At 44.0% G+C, this 13,956-nt stretch overlaps 1 protein-coding gene across 1 annotated transcript in view; it reads right to left on the bottom strand.

The window, feature by feature from the left end:
* Positions 1-852: 852 nt before the first annotated feature.
* The window catches only part of SORL1 (sortilin related receptor 1), a 158,616-nt gene continuing 145,512 nt past the window's right edge, over positions 853-13,956 (bottom strand). The window contains exons 44-48 of the mRNA XM_023645011.2: positions 13,111-13,285; positions 11,763-11,869; positions 8,965-9,157; positions 6,481-6,693; positions 853-5,075 (exon numbers count right to left, since the gene is read on the bottom strand). Of these exons, the coding sequence (XP_023500779.1) occupies positions 5,008-5,075; positions 6,481-6,693; positions 8,965-9,157; positions 11,763-11,869; positions 13,111-13,285 (756 nt within the window). The 3' untranslated portion in view covers positions 853-5,007. The remainder of the gene's footprint in view (positions 5,076-6,480; positions 6,694-8,964; positions 9,158-11,762; positions 11,870-13,110; positions 13,286-13,956) is intronic.

The following is a 13,956-nucleotide window of genomic DNA, read 5'->3' as shown; positions in this document are numbered from 1 at the left end:
GATGAACTCACTATCATGTGTTGAGAAAACAAGTCATTTAAGCCTGAAAACCTAAGGGCTAGGCCCTGACCAGGTAAATTCCCCCAGGTGGTAGGTACCCCCTTGGGATTTCTCTGGGTGCAATGTGTTGGACTGAGTGTTTTCTGACACTGAATGGTGACAGAAGGCAGTGTGGTACAGTGATACAGAATAGGACCTGGAATCAGAAATAACTGGCATTGAGGCTGGCTTCACCATTTACTTTCTAGTTTCCCCTAAGCAAAGTGCATACCCTCTCGGAGCCTCTTTTTTCTTATCTATGGAACAGGATGATAATACGTCAGTTTTATTGTGGCTCAGCAGTTAAACAAAAGCAGCAAACTGGAAGATGTTATATCAAAAACACCTCCTCCTCCCTCCACCCCGCCCACCCTCCTGTTCCACATTCTTCAATCCTGACTTGCACGTAGGTCCATTTGCCTTTTACTTACCAACCAGAGGAAAGCGCGACATTCTTCACAAGACCTCATTGCCTCTAGAAACCTCCTGAAAGTGGTCTCTAATACACAGCTCACCAGACTGCTGTGCTTTCTCCTCTTAGATTTGAAAATTGCCTTCTTAGCAAATTGTCTCTTAGCAAATGTAGTTACAGCTTTAAGGGAGCCACTTTAGTCACTGCCTCTGCGGAATAAATCTATTTACTTCAAAACAGCCACCACGACATCTCCCCACTCCTTAGCCAACACAAAGACAGCATGTTCTTCAAAGATCCACCATCTGAGACCAGCTTGTTAATAACAAAATTATTCCAGGTCTTAGTGTTCCCTCATCTATGAAATAAACATCCTTTTAAAAGAGACAAATCAAATGGTGTTTGGAGACTGCATCAACCATCTTTATTGCACTCAAAAGAACAACTCAAGACACGTGTAGAGATTGGATTTTCTCAAATAGGTGTTTTCTTGACCCAGTTAAATTTTTATTCAGTGAAAAAAGTTGACATTGAGACAAAAATTATCTTAAAATTGTGCGACAATATAGTAAAATCCTCAGCATAAATCAGTGATTTGGAAACTTATCAAGGCAATTGAAATCATAAATACCTAATTTCACTTTGGAGAGAAACAAGTATACAGTGTTTCACTTTAAATAAGAGCAGAGTAGGCCTTTATTTTGCTGCGAATACTTTTGATTTTGCCTAAAGTTTCTAATAATTCATAACAAGACTCTTTAAATAAAAAATGACATGGAATATCTGAGAATAATGATCCACTCCAGCATTCATACTTATTCCATTTGAGCGATTACACATGAAACTAATACCATTCTTGGGTTACTTGGCTCTGATGATAATATGGCTGCTCAAAATTAGTGGGCAGAAACATATATACAAACTACCCTCCCTCAACCCATGTTCAGTGATGGTACCCCTTCTGAAAACATGCTTATTGTCCGTGTACCCGACAGTACATATCTCTTGCTATTTATTCCATATCTCAGTCTTGCATAGAAAGTAGTCTATATAAACTTAATGCACTGGCTTTTATTACACAAAAATTGTACCTGAAAGGCAGCACACACTCCAGTTAAGAAAAAGAACATAATAGGAATGTCAAGATACAATCCCAACGCAAGTAAGATTCTGCACAGAGTTTGAGTCAAGTCCTAAAATCAATATAGAGGCGGTAATCAGGTTGCTTACATCCCTGGATCCCTTCTCCGGGAGACCTCTCAACTCTTGGCCAAAGGAAGAGAAAAATCTTCTCAGGGATTCATCATGACCCCCTTAGTGGGAAAGTGACCACTCAAACCTGACAGGATGGGGTTTCTGCCCTTAAGGAAGTACCGGGACTATAATCTGACTAGATGGAGTGACTGCTGGGATATTTGAAGGCAGGATTCTCCCAGGGGAAGTGAGTGATTCTCTAGAAAGCCTCACCACACCACAGCTCTTGCCAGTTACCCCCCAAGGGCCACAGGTTTGAGAAGGGTTACATTCCTTAAACTGCTGAAGTATAGCTTAATCTAGTGGGCCACACAGGATGGGCAGGAGAGAACATGCAGCCGTATGCCCCACATCTGTTCCACCCAAATACCCCTAGTGAGACTACGAGAGATGGAACTTCAAGAACCACTCTTCCCAAAGTCAGATGTTCCAACCAGCTAACCAAGCTTCATAACTATTTACCCAGGTGCCAGGGCACCAGTAGTTACTGGAGCTTCTCACCTGTCTGGCAATAGGTCCACATAGACATGGCTTCTCTCTCTGCAGAATCCTCTGCAGAACTCTTGTCATTTTATCCACATGGACCCATGTCTCATAAGGCTCAAGGGGCATTCAATAGCTAAAGGGACAAAAATTAGCTTCCAGAGAAAATTTGTACACAGTCCCCCCGCCCGCTGAATTTTAGCAGTCCCTCAGCGGTGCATCATGGTCCAGTGGATGTGGGCTTCTGACGTTCTACTGTATCCCAGGAGAAGATAAAACCTTTTCCCTGTACAGTGTGGACTTCTGAGGTGGCATCTCCAACGAGGTACAAAAGCCCCTTCTGCAAAAACAACCAGGGGCTCCAATTGTTCACAGTGAAGACAGTTATCTGGTCACCTTCAAAGGCTGCACGTAGGTTTTGTTTTCATTTCCTATTGTCACTGCAGCCTCTGGACTCTTGCAGACAGCATATATACATCAAAACCCCACAAAGCTAGGCGGAGGGAAATGAGAGTGCGTGCTTCAAAAGTTCATAAAAATATACAATTTACACATAGCTGCATCTATCTAGCTTAGTCTTCAGGAACTTAGCTCTTCTGTTTATATAAAAAAACTCTAGCCCTGAAAGGCTGCTTTTTCTCAAACAGCACAGTGGCATTTTCCAAGGAGAGGGGTGATGGCCGGTCCGTACAGTACTGTGCACTAAGCACTGGGAGGCACTGGGAGCTAGGACTGGATGCTCAGAAACATCTCAAGTTGCCAAGTGGAGACATATGCTCTGTAAAAAGGCTTGCCTATGGCAAAATTGAAGATAAAGTCTCAGGGCCTTTTAGATGAGCGTTTACAAATGCCACCAAAACGCTGGCAGGAAAAGAAAAGAAGAAAATATACTTTCTAGCAGTTCAACTAAATGACTTGCCTCCCACTAGACGTTTAATCTTTCAGCTACTTAAAGAGCTTATTAAAGGGGAGGCGGTAGGGCTCTTAGAGTTTTGAATAAAACTCCAAGGTAAGACGAGATAAAGCCAAAGAAATTCCAGTCTTTAAAAAAATAACACAGGAGAGAGATAAGAAAGAAGAGAAAATACATTGGGAGGAGGCTCATCATGCCCACCACTTGTTAAAATCAAATGGAGCCTTACTCACACGACATACTAAATGTCTACCGTTTAAAATACTCCTCATCCAAAATATATATATAAATAAAAAATTTTAAAACTAAAAAATTTAAACTAAACTCTTGGTTTTCCAAACAGTCCATAAGTAAAACAAAACTATATTATGACCCAAGAATGATACTTTTGGTTAAAAGAAAGCAAATACTTGCAAGGAGGCGATGCACTGCATCTAAGAGGGGATGGGGCCCTACAAAGCTTGCATATAAAGGACACATACGCAGAAGCAGGACTTTGGAGCATCCCCAGAGCTCACTGCTTCTCGGCTGGGAAGATGTCCTGCAGCGAGGTTCATACAGTAGGAGTCACAACAAGGCTCGACATTGGTGCCTACAACACTAAGTCTAAAGGGTGGGCATCAGTCCACATACCTATCAAGTGGCCGTGATTTGAATACAGGGGTGGCATTTAAAGGCAGAAGAAAAAAAGCCCAGCTTATTTTACAAAGAGAATAAACTCTCCTGTTGCTGCTCCTGTGAACTGGACTGAATGGTCTCAAATTCACAGATCTCCCCCATCTCTCTAAGCACTTTCTCTCTAAACCGGGCAGTGGTACGGGTGAGGGAGGGGGAAGCAAAGAAAAGAGAAGGCACTGACCCAATTCAAAATGACTGCATATATCAGTGTGGACTTCTAAGGACAATAAGTGGCCACCTCAACACAAATACAAAACTTTACATTCGATCTTCTTCAGTGGTAAGTAAAAACACAAAAGCGAAAAAGGAAAAATTAGATACCATCTTTGCCAGTGTATCTATCACGGCACAGATCTAGAAGTCTCTCCCACAACTGGAGTAATTTTTTGCAATGACAATGACACCAGTGTATAACAAAGCAGTGCGATCATTTTGTAGCTTTGAAGGCTACATCTTGTACAGAAGCGTATACAGTGAGATCCCATCAATTAATACGAGAGAGAAAGCTGTGGCTTGCAGGGCCTACAGGCTGCAGCTCTGTCTAGCTGAAATGGAGCAATGACTCAATGCGCTCTCCTGCCAAATACCATTATGTGACACACAAGTGAATAAAAATGGATTGTTTCCAGAATGGCAACAGAACTGCTTCTGTTCCCGACTCCTCAACCCTACAGGCAAGGGGCTTCACAACATGTGCGGTATCAGGTGACCACTCAGCCTTGCCTTTACAGAGTCCCAATAAATTAACAAGATAACATAAAAGAATCTTGCCCCAGAATACACCCAAACACTTTCACACAAACTAAATCCAAACAAAATCTAAAATTTGAGCATACTTTCAAGGAGGAGGGATACCACCCATCGCTCCCTCTTGAAGTTTTTATTAAATACATTTCTGTGTCTTAGAAAAATAAAAAGAATGGCCAATTATTGAACCAAAATTATCTCACAGACTTAAAAGCATGCCCAGCAAGCACAGCCCTGTAAGACTACATTAATATCAAATCAAAGCAATTCGGTTACTAAAATCAACCTGGTTTGAAGTTCACAGTTGATTACTACAAAGTTTATTCATTCCTTTCTTTCCTTTTTTTTTGTTTTTGTTTTGTTTTTGGCCCATATAAAAATAACATATTGCAACTCAAAGTGCATCTTTTAAAATAAACCATCAACTATCTTTATCAAATAAAATATTTACACCATTTGGTTTCTAGTAAGGAAAGCTCTTTCAGGCTATCACCATGGGAACGTCATCTGAAAATCCAGTTATCATAGGAGCATCTTCATCGTCCTCTCCTAAAGGCAAAACAGGCAGCACTTAGTGAGTTCCAGCACACTTCCACCAGACACCACCTCCCTCCGCTCTGCCCCTCCCTCCCATCCTCCCACCTGGCTCCATCACAAGCCCCAGCTAGGAAAGTCAGCACCACAGCCAGCCATGCACTATAATCGATGCTGAAACCTAGCCCAGCTTCCCTCTGACACTCTTGGGTCACGTTCTTCCCATCAACGGGTAGCCAAGCTTATTTTAATGGTAGCTTGAACTTAACCAAAGAAAGAAAGTAAATCTTTTAGGAAGGAGAATCTTAACACCTACCCAAAAGTCCACTGGGTGGTTTAGGTTCCCGATTTGCGCTGTCTACACCCTACATCAGCACAGTGGACTTCGCTGTCTGTTTTCTGCCTTGAACCCACACTGCACTGAGGAAAAGGATCTTAGAGGGGTAACGCGTTTGGAGGACAGCTTCCCAGACTAACGACTGCTCCCTCAGGGCCCCTGGTACGATCCTGTGCAACTAAGTGCTGATCCACATGCAGTGGTCATTGCACGGCAATAGAATGGGCCAATTCCTTTTGTCCCCAGTAACAGAAGCAAAGAAGCCACCCCATTCATGCAAGGCGGTCCAAGAGCTTGTAATAAAGCCAGAAAGGAAACTGTGAAGAAAAAGGAGCAGAGCTAATATCAAACTATCAGAGAATGGGCATACTTAAATGTCTTTATGAACAAAAAAAATGATAACTAGTTTACAGAAAAAATAAATATGTAAATGCAGCCTCAGCAGTCTGAGTTTGGCGAAGGCCTCCAAACACCCTCCTTTATTCTATTAAGTGCTCCACCAGCTCTCTTAGTATTTAGTAATTTGAACATGCAGACATTCATCAAGGGGACATTGCCTTCTTCTCCCCATGCCATATGTTATCTGCACACAAAAGAAGAATGGCCGCGGAGGCTGCACTAGCAATCGGAAACAGAAACAGCAGGATGGAACGGGCTTCTGGGGACAGAGGCCAATTGGGGAAGCATGACTTTTTATCTCAACTAGGATCTCCAGAGATCTGGGAAGGATAAGAGAGGGATTGGAAATTCTTGAGAATCTGCCAATACTTTGGAAGTCTCCAAAGCCCAGAGCCTACCCATCCTTCCGGGACCAGGCAAGCTCCTACCAGTTCTTCCACAAAATATGGCTCCCTGGCTCAGGCCAGAACCATACTATTGAAGAGAATACTGGTATTTTAATTTAGGAGCAAGTTCAAAGCAAAGGGCTCCAACTCGTTTAACCCAAAGCAGCGGGATAGGTGATTAATGAGGAACTCTTCTAGTGTCAAAAGATGAGCTTAAGGTGGATATTTCCTAATCAAGTCACTGGCTTTGTGGGAGTCTGCCCCAGGAGGAAGAACCACTGTGCCCTGCCCCACTTACCCAGGTCATCCCCAGAGGAGAAGATGGCCGAGCCCAGCCTGGAACTGTAGTGGCTATTGGCGAAAGCAGTGAAGCTACTCTGCAGCCGCCGATGCTTTGTGTACAGGATGGCAAACCCGACCCCCAGGCTCAGCAGTATCAGGAACAAGATGGGCACCACCACGGCAGCAACATCAGTAGATCTGGCAGCCTGAAACGCGGACGCATCCCCACCTGCCAAGGCAAGATGCCAACCCCTAAGCCTCCTATGTAAGGGCAGGAGAAAGGACCAGAAACTCTTCAATGCCCCACCCACCAAAAAAGCTAGGAGTTTGCAACAGCTACTCAAACCATCTGCCTGGTGCAACACGTTCCTGCATGTGACGCCAGAATGTTTCCCGACTCCTTGCCATGAGCTGATAGACCACGGGCCTTGTGCATGCAAATACGGTAATTACATTAGACTCCTAATCACTGCCTTGTTGGTTATTTAGATAATCTCTTGGAAGGGAGACCTTTGTTGGGGTATCAACATTGATTTCATTAGCATTATTACTTAAGACCACTTGCTTGCCTTACATAAGAGGATGTGAAATCAGACCACTAATTAACGAGATTGCAATTATTTCCCCCTACTTGGCACCAAAGTCACTCTGAACTGCAATTACCTGAAGCTCCATTAAGTGATACAAACGAGATTCCTTTACTGCAATACTGACTTAACAGCTCATGAAGTTTTATGAGGTTTTTTTACTTAAATAAAAGAGAAAGAGAGAGAACCTTTCCATATACATTTAGCATTTTTTAAAAGCTCTTTGCAAAGTCATTTAGGTGTCTGTAACCTAACAGGGACGCCTCCTTCCCACTGTCTTAAACAAATACCAGCTTTCTGATGACCTACTGATGGATTTGTACCAATAAGGCTCTAGGGCAAAGCCATCCACCTGTTGAGTTAGGCCAGTCTTTCTGAAAGAGGACTTGCTGAAAGAAGACTTTTTAAGCTAGAAATACTAGGGAAAATCTGAGCCTGAGGCAGGAAAATGGAACTTGGGAGGCAGTTTTGGCTAAGGAAGCCAAGTAGACTTTCGAAGTCTCCATGAGGAGCCTCGCTAGGCTTAGGGTGGCTCCCTGGTGTGGAGTGAGGTGGTACGGACCAGGCCTCTGCCTCATGGAGAAAGCTCGGTAGCTACCCAGGGATTCATCCCGACAGGTACTCATAAAGATGGGCCAGAGAGCAGCCATTTCCTGTGAGTTTAATCTAACAATTCAAGATTCATGTTGTTAATTTCTTTCCATTATCGACTCACTGGAAAAAAACTAGCAAAATCTTATTTCCTGTGTCCCAACCTAACCCCAACTGTGAAGTGGTCAATTAGGGGAGTGCTCTGGGCTGCAGCAGTTAAGAGAAAGAGGAAGCCAGCACAGTGGAAGTGATAGGAATGGGTGAGCTCCCGCCCCCCACCCCACTTCCAAGGGGACGGCAAACATCAAGGGGCAAGACCAAGACTGAGGGGTCTAACCGAGAGGTACTTCCTGCTTGACCATCTTGGTGTTATAAAGGCAGCTGCCAGATGTCCTCACAACAGCTTTTCCCAAAGTCTATTTCATAGGTTGCTAACTGGTTTTACTTCAAAAAGAGGCTCTATGTAGGAAACACTAGGGTCACGGGAGTTTTGTTGTTTTCTGTAGGACCTTCTCAGAACTACTATTACGAGTCTCCAAAGGAAGACAGAACGCAAGGTTTCCTTCTTTTACAGAGGTGCCAAGGATGAGCATTCGACCAGGACACACCCTGGGAAGCACGACGTGACAGAACTTACAACCTCTGTAACACACGGTTTTGGCTTGAGCACTGGTTAGTTCTTGGCTGGGAGTAAATGGAACTAAAAAGCCCAGTGGCAAAACACCTGTTGAAATCCTGGCCAAGCTATGATGATATAAGCAGAATTTCTGTACAAATGGAAGGTTCCTCTCCTCTGCCATCAGTATGGCGCAACACTGATATCTGTGAGCGTCCATAAGACAGAGATCCCGGCCAAATTCAGCTTCTGATCTGAGGCTGACAGCTCAGATGAAGGGGAGGCTGTAAAATAAGTTACTCCATGCCAAGGAGATTATCTACTGACTTGGAGAATCATAGGGAACATTAGCCTATTGGAGGCTCTGAAAAGTCCTACAAAAAACAAATAACGAAACTCTTATTAATGTCATGTTTCCCAAATAGACTCTCTTTTTGAAACAAAACCAATTAGCCTTTCCTTTCTTGGGCTTTATATTTAGAATGTGGTCAACTCGTAACCCCAGCTCCTTACACCACGCCTGGCTCAGGAAGTATCTGTAAATAAATGGGTGCCTGATTAAACTGATACGCAAATGATACTCTTTTGAAGTGAAAGAATATTTTTGAAACGCATTCTAGAAAGACACATATTCATCAAACTACGCTACATCCTTGATCTATTTCCCCAGAACTGAAGGCGGAAACCAGCAACAACAGCAACTTACCAGATCCCAAATCATCATACAGCAGGACAGCAGGCTCCCCACAAATCTGGCTGCCGAAAAGGCATCTTGCTTGGACAGTGAAAGTGTAATTATGACCCAATTTCAGGTTGGAAATTTTAAAGAAATTGTCAGTAGTATTCCCAAGGTAAGCTGTGATATTCATGGCACTATCAAACATGTGTATCTCGTAGCCCTGAAAACAGACACAAGAGATGCTCAGGAAGTTAAATAAGCAATCTGACAGCTCCTATCACTGGTTCCAACTTTATGTAAGCCCCTTATTACAGGCTTTTATAGATGCCAAAGCATTTTGGTTTCTTAATAGTTCTTTTTACATTACCATTGAGATATTGGATTCAGAAAATGTGAATGTTCCCATCTCAAATATGTCAAATCACTACCACGCCCACTTATGAGCTGAATAGTGGAAGTTTTGAAAAGTGTAGCCCTAACGAAAGCCATTTGAACAAATATTCTGGTACACATTCAAAGCATGGTCAGCACTCCACTTGTCTCACGCAGTCTTAAATGCCACAAAAAATTTGGACAATTCAGTAATAGTTTGCTATAATAGAATTTGATTAATAATAAATCCAGGTCACAGTGGACTTTAGCAAGGGGGTAAGAAAAGAGAACTTGGATTAAAAAAGACGACAGGACATTTCTCTTTAGAAAAACGTGTGGGGACTCCACTGTCAGCCCACAGCTCACTTCCTATCTCCTGTTTTCTAGCTTTTCCAAGCTGATGGTAGCCCCAGATCAGCCTGGCCTTAAATAAGAGGCGCTTTGGCAGGCTCAGGCCCCTATTCACTGGAGGAGAGCAGGAAATAAGCTCGCTACTTAGACCGGCTCAGGAACACCCTGGGACTCCTCTGCTGGAAAGTCACTCTTGGGGACAGCCTTGACCCAACATGCTGGCTGAGATCACGACTGACTACTGGACTTCTCCACTGATCTCTGAGTGTTCCAGTGTCAAAGCTACAAATACTACCACCAAAAAAAGGCCTCACCTGCTATCTCTTTCCACCTATGGGGCCCCACACATACTCATGGTCTCTTGGTCCCCATTCCATTGACCTATCTATTCTCTGAACTCTAAGTCAGGGGAGGGAAGGAAGACCCTCTACTGGGAAGGCAACACTGACCTGTGACCCCAACCCCAACACTGACCTGGTTTCTGCCACCCAGGAAGGATCTCTTGATGACAACTGACTGCTAAACTGGGTCTCCCAATACTACTTGCCTGGAATCTCATTCCTGCTTTCTTCTTTACAAACAAGCATTTACTATTTTCTATCTAATACATATTCACTGTAGAACATTTGCAAAATACAAAGAGGTATACAGAAAAAAATTTAAATGACACAAACATCAACCACCCAGAATCTATGAACCAGTCCTCTTCTGCTGGGCATTTAGGTTGCTTCCCCTTTCTTGCTATCGTTACCAAAACTGCCCTGAACAGCCTTGTACATAAATTCCTTATGCACATCGTTTCCTCAGAGTAAAATCCTAAAACAATTGCTGGGTCTAAGAGTGGGAACACTGTCCATGTTTTTGATACATATTACCAAAGTGCCCTGCAGAAGGCTGAACCAATTCATATTCCCAGAGCAGTAATCTCCCCAACCATGACTCATACGGTAGTGCCCTTCCCCCAACCTGTGCCTTATCTTTGCTGTTTAGGTTACTAGTGAGGTTGAACCTTTTCTTCTTCTTTTTTTTTTTTTTGAGGAAGATTGGCCGTTAGCTAACATCTGTGCCAATCTTCCTCTATTTTATGTGGGATGCCACCAAAGTGTAGCTTGACAAGTGGTGCTAGGTCCGCACCTGGGACCCGCATCTGCAAACCCCGGGCGGCTGAGGTGGAAGAGCATGAACTTAAGCACTCGGCCACTGGGCCAGCCCCAAACCTTTTCTTCTTTTGCTTACTGCTGTTGGAATTTTTCACTTTGTTACCTGTAACTCTTTCAAAATTAGAAGAGTTCTCTTTTGAATTGCTTTGAAAGGTTTCTTTATATTTAAGTATACTAACCATTTATATGTCAGAGTAGTGAGAATTTTCTAATTTTAATTTAGCTTTCTTCCTAGCACAGCACTGTGATGATTTAGAACCCTAGGGCTCTTTGCTGACTACCTCAAGGCAGCACAGATGATTTATTGGGGCTCTCTTTAGCTCAAGTATACTGACAAGGGGGCCAACCCAGCTCCACTGAAGAACCTGCCCACCCTTGGGTTGCAAATCTATTCCCAGGTGTTGCTCTCTTTCTCCTCCCGTTTCCTGTTGTGAATACAGTAATGGGTCTGCCAATAACAAAACAAAACAAGTGTTTTCCTACGTCAACAGGCCATCTGCAAGCACTTCCTGCTCCCTCGAATTTCACTGGAAAGAAACTGATGAGACGCCAGGCTGAGCGTGTAGCTCAGCTCCCTGGGACTGAAGCCACAGCCCTGCCCTCAGATTGTTCGGGAAGGATGGGGCCCTTGGTTCCAATGCTGAGCCCCAGTCCGGCTTCAGGAAGCACAGTGAGGCCTCCAGTGCATCTTCCTGTCTTTCAGGGGAAGGCAAGTTCAGGAGCAAAAGTGCTTAGTGCAGAGATTCTCATCTTTAATGGGCAGTATAAACATTTCACTAATTAGCAATCCCACAGAAAATGGTCCTCTAATTCTCAAGTTCACTCCCTTGCCCTGTTCTTTCTTTTTACTCTATCTATGCCAGCATGCTGTTAACGAGCTCATCTCTAAAACAGCAGTTCAATTAGATTCCCAAAGTCATTCAGGAGGAGGGAGGAACTCACCCTGCTTTCATTAAAATACTTTTCCTTCAAAGCTAGACTTTTCCAAAACAGAAGAACGTGGTCATTTTCTGTTATGATTTTTAAGGCATCAGGTGCTGATAACGAAACTGAAAATTAAAGATGAAATAGGATGCAGTTAGTGGCTATACATTTCAATCTCTGTTTTCTTGTCTGTCAAAAAGAGATTAAATAATATTAACCTTGAGGGGCTAGGTTAAGCAAGAAATAAAACACAAATACTGCTTAGTATAGAGCCTAGCACGTGGTAGACGCTCTTTAACTAGCATCTCTTTTGTTGCTGTTATAAAATCTTTAGCCGGAAAATTTGGACAGTACCTAATTTTGTAGTCCTAAGACCCAAGGATGGCCAAAAACAAATGGGGTTGGGGAGGAAGGGATGGGATGGGATGCGACCGTGGTTTCTAAGCCTGCCTGGACTTCTGCTCCAGTTTCAGTCACTTTCCTGCTCAACTTAGTCCCACCCCCAGAGCCTGCGGGGCCTTAGAGCTCAGTGAGGGACCAGGGAGCTCAGCCTGAAGGCAGAGCCCCAGAGTGACCACGGAGTATGGCCAGGAGTATGGACCGCCAGCCTAATGCGGCTGAGCCTCCGTTCCTGACGCCATCTTCTGCTGTTCCAATAACTGACCTTCGTACCTGCTTTCTGAACTTGAGCCTGTCGAGCCAGCCCAGGGCTGGCAGCCAGTCCTCCTCTAAAAGACTGCCCAGCTATTGGTGTCCCTCCATTTCTACATATCACACTGCCACAAGGAACCATTGAGGCTTCAGTCCAGGTCCCCAGATACAGTGCTTGGTTTTTGCAGCAAACATTCAGGTTTATTTCCTAACTCTCCTGGGCATTCCTCCTCTTCCCCCCTGGAAATGTAGAAACCAGCTAAGGGTGAGAAGACTAAAAGAGACAGAAATATGGGAAACGACAGCTGCTCCCCAGCCTACAGTGCCCTGGCCACCACACTGCAGCTCAGATGCTGGAAGCCTGCACTGCTCTGCCCCAGTGTGGATACTGAAGGGTGCTGTCTGCACTTTCTGTGCAATTCCTCAAAGCAATTCCACGTCTATAGGCGTCCTAGCAGCGTGCCTTGCTGTGCGAGAAGGCCTCTAACCTCTCTTCTGCTTACCTGTGGTGATTTTTTTCTCCCCAAAGCCCCCCAATACATAGTTGTATATTCTTCGTTGTGGGTCCTTCTAGTTGTAGCATGTGGGACGCTGCCTCAGCGTGGTTCGACGAGCAGTGCCATGTCCGTGCCCAGGATTCGAACCAACGAAACACTGGGCCGCCTGCAGCGGAGTGCACAGACTTAACCACTCGGCCACGGGGCCAGCCCCTTACCTGTGGTGATTTTTATATTGGAATCTTTGCTCATGTTCCCCAGCTGGACAATGATATGGTATTTCCCTCCAGGTTCCAACTTGTTAAGGGTGTATTCCACAGTACTGTTGCAGGATTTCACTTTATAGCTCCTGTCGCTCTTTCTTATTAGATCTTTAACCGCAATTGCATATAACTGGGACAAGAAAAAGACAACTTAATGGTAATCAGAAGTTGGCATTTTGTACTCTTTGTAGTTCAATGGTAGACGTAACATAACTGTATCAGCGACTGTGACCCAGAGCCACAACATTTTGAGCCCCACAGTCTGACTCTGTTCTTTGGTTGATCAGGTCCAACTTTATAGCAAGTATTCACTCCCAGAATTGTGCAAAGAATTACGAATTTGATCCAAAAAATGACTGTAGGGAAAGCCACACTTATTGTGGCAGCAGCAGGTAGATTGGAATAGGCAAGAAAAATCCAAATTCAGCGTTCAACTTCTGAATCTCCACCATTGTAACAGTTTTGGGATTTTTTGAGAGGAGAGATAATGAATTAAAGTGTTCAATTCTAGCTCTAAAGGACAATAAATTCTACTCTCCCCAGGTCACTTCTTACATGTATAAGGAGAAGGGGAAAATAAAGGGACAGAGAGTAAGTACAGGAAATTCAATTATCAGGAAGAAAGTGAGAACCAAGAAGTGTTTGCAACCAAGCATTTAAAACCACGCCCCCCGGAATCGGGGAGGGGGCAGAGGAGATGGAGGTAAAAGCAGCCAGGGGCAAGGGAAAAGGGGCACATTTTTACTAGAATCAATGCCTCTTCTTCTAGACCAGGGGCAAGTAAACTTTTTTGTAAAGGTT

This window comes from Equus caballus, chromosome 7 (assembly GCF_041296265.1).
Source record: "Equus caballus isolate H_3958 breed thoroughbred chromosome 7, TB-T2T, whole genome shotgun sequence".
In the NCBI taxonomy this organism is placed as follows: domain Eukaryota; kingdom Metazoa; phylum Chordata; class Mammalia; order Perissodactyla; family Equidae; genus Equus; species Equus caballus.
Note: the sequence above shows the minus strand (reverse complement) of the source record. Positions and strands in the feature narration are given on the sequence as shown.